General features: G+C 41.2%; 1 protein-coding gene across 1 annotated transcript in view; it reads right to left on the bottom strand.

Moving 5' to 3' along the window:
* Nucleotides 1-17319: 17319 nt before the first annotated feature.
* IFT81 (intraflagellar transport 81) overlaps nt 17320-18989 on the bottom strand; it is a 36731-nt gene continuing 35061 nt past the window's right edge. Inside the window, exon 18 of the mRNA XM_009092454.4 lies at nt 17320-18697. Within this exon, the coding sequence (XP_009090702.1) occupies nt 18515-18697 (183 nt within the window). The 3' untranslated portion in view covers nt 17320-18514. The remainder of the gene's footprint in view (nt 18698-18989) is intronic.

The following is an 18989-nucleotide window of genomic DNA, read 5'->3' as shown; positions in this document are numbered from 1 at the left end:
AATGCTGTAGATTCTAGCATGGAAACAGGAAACTGTATTTATGAGGCAAAAATATATCAGAGATTAATTCAGTTCTATATATAATATATACATTTTACAGATACAAAATCTTTGCCAAAATATGCATAATTTGCAAGTACACTGAAGTTAGAAAATGCCAGAATAAAGGTTGCCTTTCCATGCATATCTTTAATTACAAGATTCCTGGCTTCTTTTTCTAACACTGAAATTTTCTAATTTCACTGCATGCTTGATTTTGAAGTCCCATTATTTTCTCTTTTAAATAAAGACTTGGGGATGCATTTCCCCAGGTTTAAAAGAAAACAGCAGATTTGGAAAACAACATATTCCATCCTTCTACCAGCATCAGACTGCAATCTCTGTGTGTGATCCCAGGAGCCTCCTGAGTGGATTTCCCCAATGCTGGTGTGGTGCTGGAGCCTGAGCAATGGTCCCGTGTGTCTTTTGCCATGTGACACAAAGCTACAGGTGTCAGCAAGAGGACTGCAAGGTAAGGCAGCACCTCAGCAGAGTTTTAAATTAGTTACTTTTTATTGCTGTCATCATTTTCATTATAGTCATTATTTCATCATTTCCAGGCTCCTTGGAGCAGCCCCGTGAATTTCCTGTGTGCACAGTCACTTCTGCCCATGCAAGTGAATGCAGAATGTTGATTTCTGATTTGCTCACATTTTTAATCTCTTTGCACTCAGTTTCTGCAGCTGAGGGACAGCACATAGAGCTACAGCCTGCAAATCCAGGGCCATGTGCTCAGGAGGGTCCCACTTGAAGCTGATTTTTTCCTTTGTGGCTGTTAAGTCAGAGTAGTCACACTGACAGCACAGAAGTTGATAATGATTTATCACACATCCAGTGCACTGAATCATTATGCCTTGTCTGCCTCTTTCTGCTGTGGATTGAAGAGTTTTGATCAATAGTGACAGCATGCAAAGCCTCATAAAATTTGTTCATTTCCTCGAATCTCTTTCCATGCTTTGGTATTTTATGTGTATAACCAAGGGGGCAATATTTCAAATCTCTCTCTGTGCAATTCAGAAAAGCCCCAAAACTAGTGCTTACTTCTGCTGCCCTGAAAAGGCTGTGCATTCCCAAATTCCAAATTGTAACAGAAGAGGAGGGTTGAGGACTCAGGAGCCTGACTCCAATGAGAGAGCTCAGAGGTAGAAAAATAACCTACCTGTGAAGACCCAGCCAGGGTGAGAGAGGGTTAAATGCTTATTTTATATTGCTTTTTTAGTTGATTAATTTAAACCAGGACTATACACCTGGTACTGAAACTGCAGACTGAAAGTTCTCTGTGAGATCTGGAAACAGCAACAGGCTTGCTTCCATAAATAATACTGAAAGTTAAACAGTGATTTCACAAGGTCCAGGACGTAGTATAAATAAGAAAGCAGAAATATCCAAGAAATCCTAAGTTAACAAATGTTTTGTTTTAAACATTATATGCTTTTCTTGATCTCTGAAAATCATCTTCACAGTAGACACTAAACTGAGAGAAGTAAAAAAGAAAAAATTTCTCTGACTTAAGAAAGATATTTTGTGACACTGAAAGAAGGGTTTGTTCTGAAGCTTTTCAGTGCTAATCCAAAAGCTCACAGACCTGGTGAGAAGTGAAAAAGCAATGAAATACTCTATTAATGGCACCAAGCTTGTGTCAAAAAGTCTCAGATGCCGTGTGCTGACACCAAATATCACAGCATTCAGCAGCTGCAGGAGATTGGATTAGTGCAGTGCTTGGAATTGAACCATCCCAAGGGGTTCTTAGGCATGTTAGGCCAAATTCAGCCAGGAGGTAACTGCATGGATTTGACTGGATTTATACCCAGTATAATTCACTCTTTTTTAAGAGAAATTTAGTCTTTTTTGGTGTGGCCAAAATGTAATGCTCAGGTTAAAGCTGGGCATCTATACAAAACTTATGACTCCTGTTTTTAAAGAAATAATTTAAAATGTCATCCAGTTATTTCAGGTAAGCATAGGTACTACTTCAGATCAGTGATTCTGCTGTTTTCATTTTTGGCTCCTAGACCAAACTGGGTTGCTGAAAAGTGAAAAGGAGGGAAATGGGAGAAGTTCTGTGAAATTTTTTCCACTTACAGCATACACCACTTGCTGTTTCTACATCCCCATTGTCCTCAGGCCACCCCATTCTAGATTCAGGACCTGTTTCAGTCACAAGTGTTCCTGTTCTGTCTAAAGCATCATCTCTGTCTGGTATTTATTACATAGTCCAGTGGACTGAACGACCTGTGAGCGGGACAGATGCCAGAAGAAAACAAGCACAGGCTGGGGGCAGCCAAAAACCTGCTGACATTGAGTCATTGAAAAGCTCTGAGGGGTATTGTCCTGCTTTGCTTTATTTATGCTTTATTCTATCTGTGTGTTTTTTGAAAACCACAAACTCTACTCTTGAAAATACATATTTTGGCTTTGTACAGGTTGCTAAATTCTGTTCAGCCCACTCAGCAGTATATTAACTTCTGCCACATGATTTGGTTTTTCTCTTATGGTCTCCATGGGAAAAAAAGGTGTTGGAACTGTAGTTCTTGTTGTCTGATGTTTAGGTTTATTATTTCTGTGTTTGCATGTAAATGAGGGAAAGGGAAAAGTAGCCTTGAGCTCCTGGCAAGTTCAGGAAACCTGGTGCTTGTACAGAGCTGAACTGTGGCAGTGGGCAACCATTCTGTATCAAAGGAAAGGATTATCCTTATCCTGTCTCAGAGCAGTGGGGAGGCATTTCAGCACCATTGCAATAATTTCTGTATCTCAGGAGGCTCAGAGTTGCTGTAGCAACCTTCTGCTAGATAGGAATTTGGCTGGAGAAGCCCCACAGGAATCTGCTCCCACTCTTGCCTAACCTCTCATATCACCAGTCTCAGCTGCCAGGGAGAAGCCCCAGCTGTGAATCAGGCAGGGTGAGGGACCCCTTTCCACAGGTTCCTCACAGAACTTTCCCCTAATTTCTGCTTTTTGACATTTTTCCACGGAGAAGAGCTTTGCTCTGTGTGCAGAGCTCTCTGCCTGAACCTGAATTGTGAAAGTGGTCATAGTAAAGTTGGTGCACACAAACAAGCCCTTGTTCATGTGCTTGCAGATGCAGACAGTGAAGATGCAAAAGCAGAGAGTGCAGATCGGTGTGGGAAGCTTGACTGGGAGGCAGCAGGAGTTGTGGTGACACAAAAGAAGTATTATAAAGTCACCAAGGGGATCAGGCAGATGGAACAGACTTGAGTAGGAAGGAATAAAGACAAGGTCCCCAAAGCCTGTTACTTAGATTTGGATAAAAAATGAAGTGTGAAGTTGGTCAGAGCATGAGGGGATGCATCACTCCTAAACCAATTCCTTCAGAAGTGTGAAGTAGTTTCTGGAGTAATGAAAGACAGGTTTTTGGCCTTCTAGACTGATATATGGTTGAGAATAATATTTGAAGGTTTTATTTATAGATCATTTTGGCCAATGGTTATCCAGAAAAGACAGTCCATGTTTTGGACTCTTGCCTCCTATTTCTAATTCTACATGTGATTGACATTGTCAAACCAAGGGCCTGGGTGCTGCCTTCTGTCATAACTCTTGGTGGAGGACATGGCATAACTGTTGTTTCCCTTTTATAAAGGGTGTAATGGTTATTACTGTAGAATCAGGACACACAGGGCCAGTTCCTTCCTTTGTTTCTGTTCCTACTCCCAGATCTGCTTCTGTAAGTCATTATTAGTCTGCTTAGATGAAAATTCCAGTCATGGAGCAGGTACCAAAATTAGGGGTAAGTTAAATTAATGTGCTAATGAGCTGGAGAACTCAGAGGCCAAGGAGCCAACCCACACTCCTTTTTGCCAGTTGTGGTGCAGGGCTGCTGCTCTGAGGAGCAGAAAGCTGAGGAACTTCAGTACAAGGCTGTCCAGCAAGGATCACCAAAGGGAGCTGTGGAGAACTCCAGCTACAGTTCTTGCTATACCAGAGATGCACCAGCTTAACAAAAAAATCCTGAGTCTGTGGGGTTAAACCAGGTTGAATCCCTAATGCTAATGCAAGATTTAACTCTTCCAGATACTATTTTAAGTTGTCCAGGCAGTCACTAAACACAACCAACTGTGAAAAAGAGTTAAAAAATGTTTGGTTTGTGTATGGGAAGATTCTCACTGGTTTAAAGCCCAGGTAAAGCAGGGTGAATTCCAGGAAAAGAATCTCTGGTTTGTTTGGGGCTTTTTAAACCAAGTACCTTCCAGTGTGAAGCACTTTTTAATGATGCAGAGAAGGAGAAGATCCATCCTGGCAGGTTTCTTGGGCTGCAGGGAGCTGCTGGGCCTCAGACAGAAATGGGCCCATGTATGGTTATAGTCAGAACGTGTCGCTGAGTGGCAGCAAGGAAGGCGAGTGGGCTTTGGATAGCTGGCTGATCTCTGAGCTCTAGCAGAGGAATCAAAACTGAATATGGACTGTGCCCTAGTTAGGCTTCTTCTAACTCCCCAAAGCTGTGTGTCACTTCATGCATTTTGGGCTGCAGCCTGGGCTCTGTTTCGGGGGTGTTGTGTGTATGTTTTTTACTGTATATTTTTAAAAGAGCACCCAGTTCTGAGGAATCTATTCCCAGCTAAAGCACACAAGCACAAGAAAGGTCAGAGAGAGGCATCTCTAGCTTTGGTAAATAAACAAATCTCTTTTCTGTGTGGCTGGGATGTTGTATTAATAGCAGTAGATTTGGTTTCGCATTGTGGAGCTCCTCCTGTTTCATTGCTATTGAAGATAAGAGAACACAAAATGTTCTGTCACCCTCCCTATGAGAAAACAAGCCAACAGGCAGAGACTATTATATTTAAAGATATTACTGAGGCAAAGACTCAGAGCACACAAACACCCAGGTTTATATTCAGTAACTACTGGATACCATCACTGGCACACCAGTAACTCAGCCTTAGTTAATGCCTTGCATGAAAGAGTTTGCAAGACAAAGTCACTGCATGAGAAATAAACTAAAAATAAGGGTTGAGCCTTAAGCAGATGGAAAGGCTGAGCCTTATTTTTTTCCCTTTTTCACTTTTCTTAGTGATTCAGTTGCAGCAAAAAAATTTCACAGGTCTTTTCTGCTTGTTAACCTGTGTACCCACCAGGCTGCTGCAGTCAGGTTTACTGACTGCAGCTGGTAACCTGGAATTGTTCCTTTGTCACAGGACACCAAGACTGAACAAGTTTTTCTAAGCAGTTCCTCAAAGAAAGACTTCTTGTGAAATTGTAAAACCCCCTAACTTGGCACAAGCATGTGTAAAATAAATTAACAGAGCTGTACCCTAGAGCTTCCCTACACGAGTTCTTTGGGAATAATTAATTTTAAAATTTTACATGTAGAATATTTTACTTGGGAATGTGCACCTCCAGGGTGGAAGGCAGACTTAGCCTAGTGGGGAAGAAGTGTGATGGGAAAAAATCAAGAATTTATCCTCAACTAGTTGACATATATGCCAAACCATTGTTTCTCTAACACTGGTCACTGTTACACGAGTTAATCCATGGTCAAAGTGTACTTCTTGTCCTTAGTGGCACCATTGCTCCAGTTGGGCATCAGTCCAAGAAGGAGACAGTTTTCTCCTCTGCAAATAAGTATCTTCTGTTGGAGAGCAGATTGCTGGAGATAAGTAAAAATAAACATGAAGCAAATCAGATAATTCTTCTCTCAACAGTAATTTTCCTTGTCCTTGAAATGTCCTCAGCTACAGGTTTATTTGTTTCCCTGATGCTCAGGTAGAGAGTCTGTTCAGAGGGGAGTTATTCTGCATGCAGGAGGCGTTTTGGAAAACTGCACCTCTACATAGGATTCATAAACAAACCAAATGACTCAACAGAAAGAAGTTACATGCAGTGAGATTTTTTCCTCTAGGGGTATTTTTAGAGAAAGAAAATAAAAATATTGGCAGAAAATAGACACTGAAATCATCAAAATTGTTCTCTCACCAGTCTGACCAGTCTGGAATTTAATTTATGTGCTTGTTGTGGCCCCCTGGTAGCAGTCCACCTTTCTGTGTTGTGGCAAAAACAATCTCAGCTGAGGTTAAGATGCTGCTTACATGTGTTTGTAAGTGAATATCACTTCCCATCTGCTGCACGCATTGCATTTTACATAAAAAGGGATTAATTATTTCTTCTAGATCAGCACATATGCAAATTCCTCTAAAAAATTCAAAAGAAATTCTGGGCAGAGACAATGGACTTCTTTGACAGCTACTGATGAGTCTTTAAGATGATTATAAATGTTCAGAGAAAGTAACAATTTCTGTAGTTAGGAATAAAAAAAAAAGGTAATTGTTCCATATTGTAGCTTCCTTACCATTTGAGAACAACGCCAAATTTAATTCTGCCATCACAGGAATTTCTGGCTGCGGTACATGTGAGAAAAGATTTCCATTTTGAGCATGAAATTTCTTTTAACTGATTTTCTGATACAACATATGCCATAGAAATGAGGAAAAAATCCCTGCAGTTTGTGTGAGGGCCTTCTGATCCTTTGGAAGGATTCTGTGTGCCTCGGCGTGTTAGTGCTTGAAAGGATTTGATCCAGATGGTTTTGGAAAGAAATGAGTTTTATTTGTACCTGATACCAATAAGATTTTCTTTTTCAAACAGATTTAAGTGTCATAAGGGCTCTGCTGTGAATAAGGGATTCTATATAAAATTAAAATCTTTGCATGCAACATTTTCCAATTAATTACATCATAAGCTGCTAAAATGGAAATATTTATTTTTGTTTTAAGTGGTATCATTGTGGAATTTCAAAGCCACATGTAACCATTACATTTATGTAATGACCACTGAAAAAGTAGTGCTAGAAACAGAGAGCATCAATTTGAATTATCCCAAGAATATCATGTTCTTGAAAAGTGAGAGATATTAAACACCCAATATGTGAGAATAATAAGGAAATAAATTATTTTATAATTTCAGTATTGATCCAGTTTTTTGGCTTTCTAAAAATGAATTTGTGTACAGGGTGTGTGCAGCTGAACTTTTGGGTAGTGATTTTGGCAGACTGAACCCAATATGAAGATCTTAAATCTGTTTGAACAGCATCTGAATTTCCCTTCAAGGTGCATTAAAAGGCATCAAGCAGCCCCCAACTGCATGAGCAATAACATAATTGCTGTTCTGCTTGGCAAGGTCATCACCTGGTTCCTGATTATATGCTAATGGCAACAAATTAAGATACTTCAAGACAATGAATGTCCAACAACATTATTTTAGTATTCCACGTGCCTGAAAAATTTATGTTTTCTTTCAGGAATGAATCCTGTTCCCTGAAATGCAGCTGGAGAACGAGGGCAGCTCAGGCCACCCCTGGCCTCAGGAGATTGATAGTGCTGGCAGCTGAGGATCTAATTATGGATTATTTGGGTCGCACTCTTTTATCCCAGGTAGGTGTGACTTGATTGACTCAAAAGAGGTTAGTTCATCCCGTGCACAGGGGCTATACTGAGAGCAGGAGGGAATTATTCCCCTAGAAATTGTCATCCTGTTAATCTTAAGGAGAGTCTAACCATTCCTGTAAGCAGACATCTTGATTTTATATGGCATTTTTATGCATATCTTAGTGATATTGCACGAACTGCTGGCAATGAGGTGTGTTATTATTACATTTGCATTAGTTATGTGTGTTTTTAATAAAACTAAGGATGAAAGCATTTACTCAGAAAAATACTGTTAGGAATGTTTCCTTTACAACTTCTCTCTCAATTTGGCAAAGGCAAAGCCCAAACCAGACTGACACAGTCTGCAATCCTTAAACTGACCATAAACAAGACACATGGCAGTGTAGAGTTTATTGCATATTTTAAATTTTCATTGCTTAAGAGATTGAAAAATATTGTCTCCTTGAATTACATAATAGCCCACAACTGGATTGCAGTATTTTGATGTTTTCCACAGTTTCTGGCATAAGCATTTTTAAAATCTCCCCGTTCTTGTATTTTACCTCATATTACCTATCAATACACAGAACATGTTCAGTGTGTCTGGGAGTTATTGTGGCATAAAATAAAAGTCATGAAGTCAGTGTAAATGATGGGGTGCACTAATTAGGGCAGTCTGATTTCCCTTTGTTTGTTCCAAATTCCTGTGGAGGAGCTCAGGAGGGATCTGTCCAAGACATTACATCAGGAAAGAGGCTCAGTCTGATTTATCCATCGTGTAGGCGACACATTTCCAGAACTATATGTTCCACTTTAACAGATGCATACGTTCTCAGAGGGGAGGACAATGAGGTGATGCAGGGAAAAGCATTCCCTGGAAAATCAAAAGCCCAGGTGATCATTCTGTATCTTGGTATTTCATTTTCTGAGACTCACACGAAGGAGAGGAGCACGACCCTGCTGCCAGAGTAACCAGAAGTTATGAGTATTAATTTCCTGCCTTCCCAGCACTGATTGCCTGGTAGGCATTTCTTAAGTGATAAAACTCTGTCTTGTTTTCTGCTGTTTAACTTTGTGATCACTCAACATCCATTAGGGGAGCAGGTTTTGATGAAGGGAAAATTTCACCTTGGCTTGGGAGCTTTTTTAATAAAAGAGTTGTTATTTTTCTAATTTGTCTTCATACTGTCCCTGAAGCACATTGAGGACAACAGGGACTGCAGCCAGAGGTGCAGCTCTGCAGAAATTGGGTTTTTTTTGAGGGAGAGGATAGTTTAGGAAGCTCCAGCCCTTGTTCTTCATGTTCCTTTCTCCCAGCTCCTCACCTGCAGCTCTCCACCCCTTCAGTCGTGCTCTCATTTGTTTTGTGGCCATAAACTGAACGACTGAGTTAATAATCATCTTTCAGCAAGAGATTGTGATAAGCCTGACTGTGCAGTCCCACAGAGTTGTGCCAGCACAACTGAAAAAACTGAAAAAAACATTGTCACCATAATTCCAGGCTGGTTTAGGCTGAGGTGCCACAGAGAAGGACAGTCCCACCTCTTCTCTTGGGTTTTCCTCCTGACTGTTCATGGAATGTGTTGGTGTGTGCCAAGGAACAACTTCAGCTGAAAGCAGAGTTCTCACCACCATTTTACTGGAGGGATTCTTGTTTTGAGCAAGCTTTGGCTGAAGTTCCACACAGTCTATGCAGCACCACGCAACTTAAGAAGCTCCATCCAATTTTTTTTTTGGCTTCCTTTTAGATTCCAGGTGCAAATTATTGCTGGGGTTAATCTCCTGGAAACCCACATCCTCCTTGCATTCAGGGAGCAACCACAGTGTGTGCAGTGAGAGGGCAGGCCTAACCCATGCTCACTTAATGTGTTCTTTTCCTCCAGCCAATAATCACCCCCAACTTAATTAGCTAATGTTGTGTTTGGGGATTCAATATTTATGCACCAGGGAAGCCACAACATTACAAACCTCTCTGCTGAATGCCCTTTCATAAAAACTGGATGTACCCATATGGATTGTTTCAAATAAAGATAAATTTCATTAGCACTCTGTGTTTGCAGGTGAAATTGGCTCTGATGCAGCTGTTGTATCAAAGAAATTTCCTTTATTATGAAACTCCAGTATTCATGTCTCTCCTTGTGGGATATAATACTGGAAACATTGCTGAGCCTGTGATGAGGAGTTCATCTGACTCCAAATGAACTACTCAGTAACAGGCTGTACATGGTCTGAAGAGAACTTCTCTGTCATAGCATTTTGAATTGGTTTTAATTTTTTGTATTGACTAAAGAACCTGGGTTTGGTTTTTTTTCCCCAAAGTCTAAATTTTCTCATGAAAATTTTGACTTTGTATTCTAAAGTTGTGGGGGTTTTTTAAACATTACTTTTTTTTCATGAAATTATATGAATATTTAATTATCTTTCTTTCTCTCAACCCTGAATTTCTCATGGTGGAAAATGTTTTTATTCCCCTGTTGAGTATGCTTGTATCAACAAAAGTTTTTAAGGCCAAATTTATCAGACTAAATAGGAGCTTTCACCATTGACTTGGTTATTCATTAACTGAGGTTACCCTGGAGTTGTTCTCATATGTAAAAGTAAGATTTAGTGCTTAGAGATAAATCTGCTGCTCTTCTATTTGAGGACTAATCCAGCCAATTCCAGCACACTGAGGAGGAGACAGACAGGCAGAAGCAGCAGCTTTGTCCAGAGCTGCCTGGGGCAGTAAACCAGAAACCCAAACTCTCCCATCCCTTACCATGCTCCAAGCCAGCCAGTTTTTCTCTGGCAGCTCTTTCACATTTATTAATCTTTGCAATTTTTGAAGACAATATTGCACAATATTCCAATAATATAATACAATATTAAAAATAGCTTCATTTCCTCTAAGAAAAAATAGAATTCCCAGTTCTTTCAGTGTCAGGTTATATAATTAATATTTCAGCTTCAGGACAAAGTAGACACTTGTTAACAACTGAAATGTACAAAGAATGAGCCCACAAATTCCCGGTTGAATTCTGATTTCTAAGTGAGACCCAACCTTGTGTGCACACTTGCACACAGGGCTTCTCCTGATCTTATCTCTCTGGCATTACAAAAAAATCTCAGGGCAGGAGAAAACTCTCACATTTCATTTTGTTGACTCCATTAGCTCCATGAAGGAGTTGTGATGCTTTTTATGTTTGAAATTCCTCTTTGCAATATAATTAAAAGCTCCTTCAGGAATTGCCTTTATCTCTGTCTGTATCATGTTTGTTTAGTTTTTATCTGTTCTGACCTTTCCATTACACTTTTCAATGAATTCTCACATCTCAAATGTCCAGAGATTTCACTCCTGAATTGCTTTTCAGGCAGTGGCAGGGTCAGCTGAGGATACTCCAGGTGAGGACACTGACTCGTGTGCTGGGAAATTTGGTGACGTTTGAGAACACAAATTCCTTTGTGTTCCAGCAACCCAAACCTCGGGCTGGATGGGGGCTTGGGGGCCTGAATAACAATATTCAGGATCAGCCTCAGGAGGTTTCACAGGGACATCAGGTTGGGAATCCTGGGCATGCCCTGAGACCACAGCGCAGAGACAGGGACTGGATTCCTACTTTGCTTCTGTTCAGTTCCAGAGTGGGGTTTGTTCATCCAGAAAAAAGCAGTAATGCAGCAACTTATTGATCTGGCTACATGGCCAACAGAATTTTGAGATTCTGTGATGGAGCTGCTGCACCAAATAGTTCATTTTAACCTGATTTGTGGGTGTGCCAATGTAGTCACATGGATTCACAGGATCAGAGTCGCTTCTTTTAAGCTGTCCACAAATACTTTACATGACAATGCCATAAAATCAGGGAACTGGATATTCTGGAGTTCGAACTTGAGCCATCAGTGAGAGTCAGAGTGTAACAGAGCTATAAAAGTGTGCATTGACACGGAGTGTGATCAAATTAATATAAACAATATACTCCCTAGAATATGCCACTTATCCCAGATAAATCCCACTGGCATGTGTAGATTTAGTTTCCATGTTATTCCTTGAATTTGATCATTAGGTAACACTGGACAACATTAATATTGAAGGGAGCAAATCTTGTACAGGATAAATGACAAGAACATTTACTCTGTCAGTTCTCCTTTTGTTTCCAGCAGGGAAACTGCATTATCATTGCCACAAACTAATCCCATTTTGTCCCTGAGTGCAGGAGGTCTGTAGCAGAGCAATACAAATGAATTAAAATATATTGATTGTATAGAAAATTAAGTGCAAACTATTTAACACATCCTAAGTGATTAGATGCAATAAAACCTTGCAGAGACAATTGCACAGCTGGCAACCCAAGTCAGGAGAGAACAATTGGGGGAGAGAGGACCTGGCTCCAGACCTTGGTTTTTCCACTGGGAACCTGACAAACACCCTTTGTGCTGGAGGGGACAAGTGTCAGCCCCTTCCACTCCCCATTTAGATTTTACATCAAGTCTCTGTGAGCTCTGCCTTGAAATCCCATTTTTCTAAGCAAAGACAAAGGCAAACACCTTTAATTGGCACTGGTTCTAGAGGAGCAAAGGTGTTACATAAAGAGCTGCTGAGATTCTGCATTACACTATACTTTTAAGGGGCATGTGATACATCAGAAACTATTTATGTGTACATTTGAAAGTAGCTGTTGATTACCCAAACTAATTCTTATCCTAAACAGATCAACACTGCCAAGAAGGTACAGAAAAACAATTCTGCAGTAGCATAAAATTAAACTGTCTGGTTTGTGGGTACACGAAAGGATTAAAGAGTATAATTTTACCCTCTTAGATCAAATGAATTCCTAAATTGGAAAAGCAGCTCTGTCCAAGGTCGCCTCTGTTGTTTCCAAAAATATCTCGAAACAAACGCAAGAGGGGCACTTTGTTGGGTGTTATCTAGACATATATAGTTTCAATCAAATTCTTCAACAAGTGTCAGAATAAAAGTCAAACATTTGTCTGACACTGCCAAGTCACCGGCAAGTGAATCCCCTCAAAGGCTGAAAATAAATTTGATAACAGAATTAAGAATTAGGGGATGTTTTCTTTAAAGAAAAAGCCACGTTAATTTGGGATTGGATTGTAAACACCTTTTAGATATTTCATGCAAGAGTTGTCTAATTCTTTCCACAACACAGGGTGAAGTGATACAAGGTTGTGTCCATGACCCCGGGAAAATATTTATAGTGCTTTTTCCAGTAGATGAGTTCCCTCTTTCCCTCTCCTTGTGTTTTATGATCACCCTTCAGTTAAACCAAGAAGCAGAAAAGAACCTTCATGGTGTGAGAGTTTAAAGTGGTGCATTTCCCATAGAAATACTGAAGTGCAGCAGAGTAAATAAAAAACACAAAAGGAGCAGTAACACCACAGCAAGAGCCCACTGTGAGTGAGGCACGCTGCCCCTCGCTGTGAGAGCCTGGTCAGGAGCTGTGGGAGACGTTTGCTGGAGGAGATTTAATGTCAGGATGATGCTGGCACTGCCCAATTCCCCTCACTGCTCCCCGAGCCCACAGGAAGGGAAAACCAAGGAGAGAAACCCTTTGGGCCAGAAGATGTAAGATCAGTGTAAAGTATTTGTGGAACAGGTTGTCTGTGGGTGACTTTCAGTGCTCTGAGAGTTCTGTTTGCTTTTTAACGCGCTATAAAAACACGGCAGGCTCCAAGCACACAACGAGGGAGATGGGGACAGTGTTTTATAAATACTTTATAAAATCTCCAAGGTTTTAATGCTGCAGTCCACAGAAAGCTGCTTTAGGGCACTGCAACATTTAAATAGCAGTCGATAACCAAAATGTACGATTTTAATGTGATTTTAATTTTAAATGTTTCCATTTTTAGAATCCCAAAGTAATTAATCAGCCCTTTTTGCTCTTGGTAATTCTTCACTAATGGCTCTAAAACTTCTGTAATAACTGCAAAGAAATGCCTAAACCCTGGTTTACTCACCAGAAAATGCTGTGGTAGTGTAAACCAAGTAAACTGCTGAATTATTAATTCTTTATAACCTTAGAGTTTCAACTGCTGTTTAATAAAGAATAATCCAGTTTCAAAAATCCAAACATTCCCCCCCACCCCCCTAATTTTAACTGCAGAGAATCTTAATGGTTTTTAGGGTTTTTTTCAGTATGAACCAGTTGCAAAATGTATAAAGAAATTTTCCTTCATTACTTCCCTTACTTGGTCATTATTTGTATGTGATGTAAATCTTTATGATTGTTGTTGTTGCTCCCAAAGAGCAAAGCATATTTCCTATTCCATTCCAGGAAAAATAAGTAGGGAGAGAGAAAGGAATTTCTCTTTGATAGCTGGTAAAATCCCATTTCCCATATTCCTGTCAACTGCATTTTTCCTGGTATTAGCAAAAAGGTTTGGGCTTTATCCTATTTCAAGAGTAGATTTAATTAAGTGCTTATTGTATAAATGAGTGGGTTTAGAACTTGAGCAGTTGCAATAAAACTTAGAAGGTTAAAAATGACATCTTACTGTGTATTAAGAGACTGAACTGAAGCAGGAAAATCGACATTGGCTTGAGTAGATCAATTTGCAGGAAAAAAACTCCAGCTCCTGGCTTTCAACAAATCCTGGATGTGTATCCTAATTAGCAAAAATGGAGTTTTTTCATTATTATGGCGAATGGAATGGCAAAAAAAAAAAAGGCAAAAATACACTTTAAAATAATAAATATAAACAATGCCTTTAAATACAAGGTAAAGAATACAGTTTTCATCAAATGATAAACACTCAATATTTCAGCGCTGGATTTGTGCAACAGCCTCTCATAAATGTCTACAAAAAATCAAACCACTTTGCTCAAGACTTGTTATTTCGATTGTTTGTGCTGAGAAAATCTTCCACAAACACTTAATTTTTGTTATAAATTAGAACATGTCCAATGGAACATTGATTTGTGTTGGCTGAAAGGCGTTATTTTAGATAATTACTGTTATTTTTATTTTCAGTGTGCTATAAATCTGATGATGGGCCCTTTAATTCCTGCTTGTTCTGTCAGGATGAAGAACAGAGCTAAATCCAGCAGACCTTGTTTTGGCAAAACTCCCACTGAAGTCAGGGCTTGTGAAAGTCAGGTTTGTCTCCCAGTTCCTGCTGATTATTTGGGACATGATTGCTCCCTCTCCAAGTCCCCAGAGCTGCTCACCCAGGATGACACCACCTGGAATCAGGGAAACCAGTGTGAAAAATGCCCTTTTCACCCAGTGCCCTTGGAATAACACGGATTGCCTCGGGAGTTTGGAGAGCCCCCTTGTAATAGAGAGAGAATTTAAAGAACTCTTTAAATGAGCTGGAAATAGGTCAGATTCTGATTGTTAGAAAACAACTCCCCACGTGGGTGTTGCCAGACAGGTGGGACCTTGTGATAAAGTTGTTGATTCGTGTAACACTTCCTTACTGGAACGCTGGCACGGCCGTGGGATGTCAGTGCCGTTCCAGCGCACTGGAGTGAGGCAGCTGAAGGGTTAACGGCATTCCCTGGGCAGGAACCTCCTGCCGGGAGTGATAACCCCGGGCACTGGGATTTGCCTTTTACATGAGCTCTGAGCAAACAGGGCCGGAGAGAACCCAGAGCTGCCCTTGTCCCAGCCAGGGTGATGGAGGAGTGTCCCACACTGTGTCACAGCCTTACCCCAAGGGGACGCTTCAGGTGACAGAGCTCCCTCCAGTCCCCTGTCTTCAGTCAGTCACCATCTGCCTCCCTGGGGGAGCTGGCTCCAGGCTGGCCAAGCACTGCCAGAGAGGGATCCATGGGCTCTGCATCCATGGCTCTCTGGGGACAGTCCCCAGGGAGTGAGCACCAGCTGCCTCTGGGCAGACACAGAGCACTGAAGCTCTGAGCTGCACCTCCAGCTCCTGGACAAGATCCCATGTTGATTCCATAGGTAGTACATCACACATGGGCATCTCCAGGCACTGCTGAACACCTCTGCTGCAGCCTGCTCTGCAACTGAGAGCAGCATCACACTGCAGGGAAGTCTTGTCAAGAAACCTCTGCAAACTGGAATATTTAAACACAAAAACCTTCATGGCTGTGGGCACCTATATGCATGTGAGATCCTCAGTAGTAATGTCCATGAGAGTAAAGAGAGGAAAAGAAGCAATCTTAGATTTGGGTAGCAAAGGAAATGTTATAACATCCATTTTAGTTATTATAGTTCAAATGGAAGTAAGATGGGAGCTCTAATATAAACCAAATTATCTGATACTCAGATGGTAAATGGCTGCTCCCACAAAACAGGGGATGTGCTGCTTTCTCATGCCCATTTCTAATGTCTGGAACTATTTCATCTCTCAGGTCCATGTGGATCTTGCTGTAGCTCCAAGGACAGCTGAAATCAACATCACTAAATCCCCCAAATCTGCAGAATATTACAGTAGCTTTATAGCTGGGATGCCTTCTCATCCAGATCTGGATAGGGATAAGGAGAAGCCTTTGGAAAGAAAGTGAGCTGCTGCTTGTGTGACTGCTCAGATTGGTGTTCCAGCTGGGACAAATTTGGTAAGTGCTACTGCCCCAAATTTACCTAAATTTTTGATTTATTCGGACCTTCCCAATAGAAATGCAGGTATTTTCCCATTTAGAATGTTTAATCTTATTAACCAGACAGGCTATTAATAGTAACAAAGTAAAAAACTGATAAGTTAGCTTATTGTTGCAAGATAGGAAAACTGTGAAATTCCAAAATGTTTGACTGTTCCTACCAAATCCTGAACTAGGTGGAAAAGCCAGTGAACAGAATCCATTAAAGCTGCATTCATTAAATGTCCACTTGTATAAAAAGCTAAAAATAGTGTTTCAGTTTTTCCAATTTTCCTTTGATAACAGTTATTATGATTTTTTGCTTCATCTCAGAAAGTCATTTTGCTGCTGCTGCTGCAGTGTATAATGTGTGCCCTTTCCTGGTGCAGCACAAATGACAGAGCACTAATCAGATCAGAACAACAATCACGTCATCTTTGAGTAACTAGCAATAAACTGTTTTTATAAGGAAGAAAGATGAACTATTTTTAGGGTAACTGAACAGAAAAACCAGAAAATGATTGTACTCAGTCTTACTCCACATCACTGCTGTGAATTTCCAAGGCATTGCTTTTTCCTGGGCAGCAGGCTAATCCCTGTCATACATCTTTGTGTAAATGATCCAGTCAAATAGGATTTCTAAGGTTTGGTTAAAAGTTTTGACTTCCAGTCTATGAAATCCCCTTTCTCCCTGTCCTGTCTAGTGACTCTGAACCACAGGCTGATTCCTAAGTAACCTAAATGTCCATTTTTGGTGATTATCCCACGTTTTCAGTGTGTCTCACATCTCCTTGTCTGTGCTATTTTCCTGTTGCTGTCAAGCCTTCAGCGAACGCCTCCGTTGGAAGTCCAGGAATGGCTTTGCCATGGCTCCTGCAGCTCTGCACCCTGGGCAGATGCAGTGTGGGAATGATGGCACAAAGCACCCAGGTGTCTGGAGATGGCTGTGCCCACCCCACAGAGCCTGGCTTTTCCTGAGCTTCTCCCTGCCAGAGATTCCTTCCCTGCCTCACTGCATTCTGCAGCAATCAGCTCCTGGAGGCAGGGGGTGGTGGCACAGCTCCACCTGTGCCTGTGCCTTCCTTCCACCCTGTGCCAGGAGCACCCTGCTCTCCCTGGCCTGGGACAGTGGGGTCAGGGTGCAGCTGTTGGGAAAAACTATCTCCAGCTATTTGGCAGTGTGGGAGGGCTGGCATGAGGATGTCCTGGGATCTGCGGATCTGAGACCCACTCCTCACTGCAATCCCTTTGGAAGCTTCTCAAATAAATGTAATTAAATAACCCATTTTTCCTGTGGCTCAGCCACCAACAATTTCCTTCTTTCACCTAAAAAATGTGAAAAAGAAGAATACCATGCAGTCAAAATGTAGTTTTGCCAGCTTTTATTTTAGTCCTGTTAACAAATATATTTAATGCAAAGGCAAACCAGGAACTCTATATATAATTACCATACTCTCTGGATATAGAAACCAGCAAAAGATCTCATAGTTAGGTATCAAAGAAAGCAAAATTACTTTTTTCATATCCTGAAAAAAGACACTACTTCAGGCACAAAAAACTATAAAAAACCCCACCAACCTATCTAGAAATCCAGTAAGCCAAAAGAGAACAGCAGGAGTTGTGTGGTCCCACAGAATTCTCTCTGTGCTGCTGATCTGTGACAGGGGCCAGGAGCTGCTCATCTGGAATGGTGACATGTGAGGGACACTCTCAGTCCTCACCTCCATCCCACCTCTGAGGGCAGGGACAGCTGCCTGAGGCTCCCAGCTCAGGGCTGCACTCCAGGCCAGATGCAAGAACCCCTGGGCCATATCTGCATCCATGGATAACCTCCAGCCCTGGGCTAACCCTCTCTGTGTGTGTAATCCCTTTGGAATTGCACTGTGCAGACAAAACAGCTCAAAACTCCTCCCTGGGGAAAGCTTCAGCTGAGCTCCCTTTACATTTTAACTCTCAGAAAATATAAAGGGGGTAAATGTGCAAGGAAAAAACTTCTGTTAAAAACAACAACAGCAAAAGATAATGGAAAAAGCTCAGAATCCAAGTGATTGTTCTCCAGGCAATCAGCTGAGCTCAACCGTGCAAGGAAAGAATGGCCAGGAGTGCTGGGGCCAGGCCAACAGCTCCTGCTGCCACACTGGGTGGGTAAGGACAATGGGGACAACAGGGCCAAGCCAGAAGGGCCACAATTATACAACATCAAGACTCTCAGGCCTTGCAAAACTGTAACCTTATCAATAGAGAATGACAGGCAGAGCAATTACGTGAGTTTTCTGTGACCCTGCAGAGGATTTGTTTCCCTTTGATCTCCCTGCAGATGCCATTCCTGGCCTCCTAAAACATGGATTTACGAGCAGGTTCACCCCAGTGCAGCCCTCCCAAGAGCTTCCAGCCATGGCACATGGGCACTGAGACACTGGAGCAAAAGCTTCCAGAGGGGTTCTTTGCTCTCTCTGTTTATGCACCAAAACCAAACCATGTACAAAAATCGTAGAATTGATGAAAGCAACAGTATTTAACAAGAGTCCTCTTACTTCATGTGGGTATCAGGAGGAAGAATTCATAATACAAGCCTATCTTTACCTCCTTCCTGAATGATCTGACCAATGGCTGCTTGATTTTGTTGTTTCAGAAAACATTCTCTCTTACATTCCATTAATTTCTCAAAGTCCTGCCACATTTTCATTTGCTTCATATTCGGCCCGTGACTTTCCCGGACAACTTTCTGTTTCTCTCGTAGTTTCTGTTAAAAATACAAAAATATCAGGTTTCTGCAACAGCTCTACACCACAAAAGTTCCTCACATAAGCAGCTTGGAGTGATAGAGATTTTTATATGCTATGGAAATATTGTTTAGTTCACACTGATAACACTCCCTGCAAGTGCTAAAGGCATTAACACCTGGGACTTAGATCTTTGTATGGATTGACAACTATTTCCATGGTTTTTAACTGTCTAGTCTTATCTATTTGAGAACTTATGCTAAAAATCTGACATCATTTCCATGCAGAGCCCTTGCAGTAACAAGGAACAAC

This window comes from Serinus canaria, chromosome 15, assembly GCF_022539315.1.
Source record: "Serinus canaria isolate serCan28SL12 chromosome 15, serCan2020, whole genome shotgun sequence".
Taxonomy (NCBI): domain Eukaryota; kingdom Metazoa; phylum Chordata; class Aves; order Passeriformes; family Fringillidae; genus Serinus; species Serinus canaria.
This window is presented reverse-complemented; position numbering and strand designations above follow the sequence as displayed.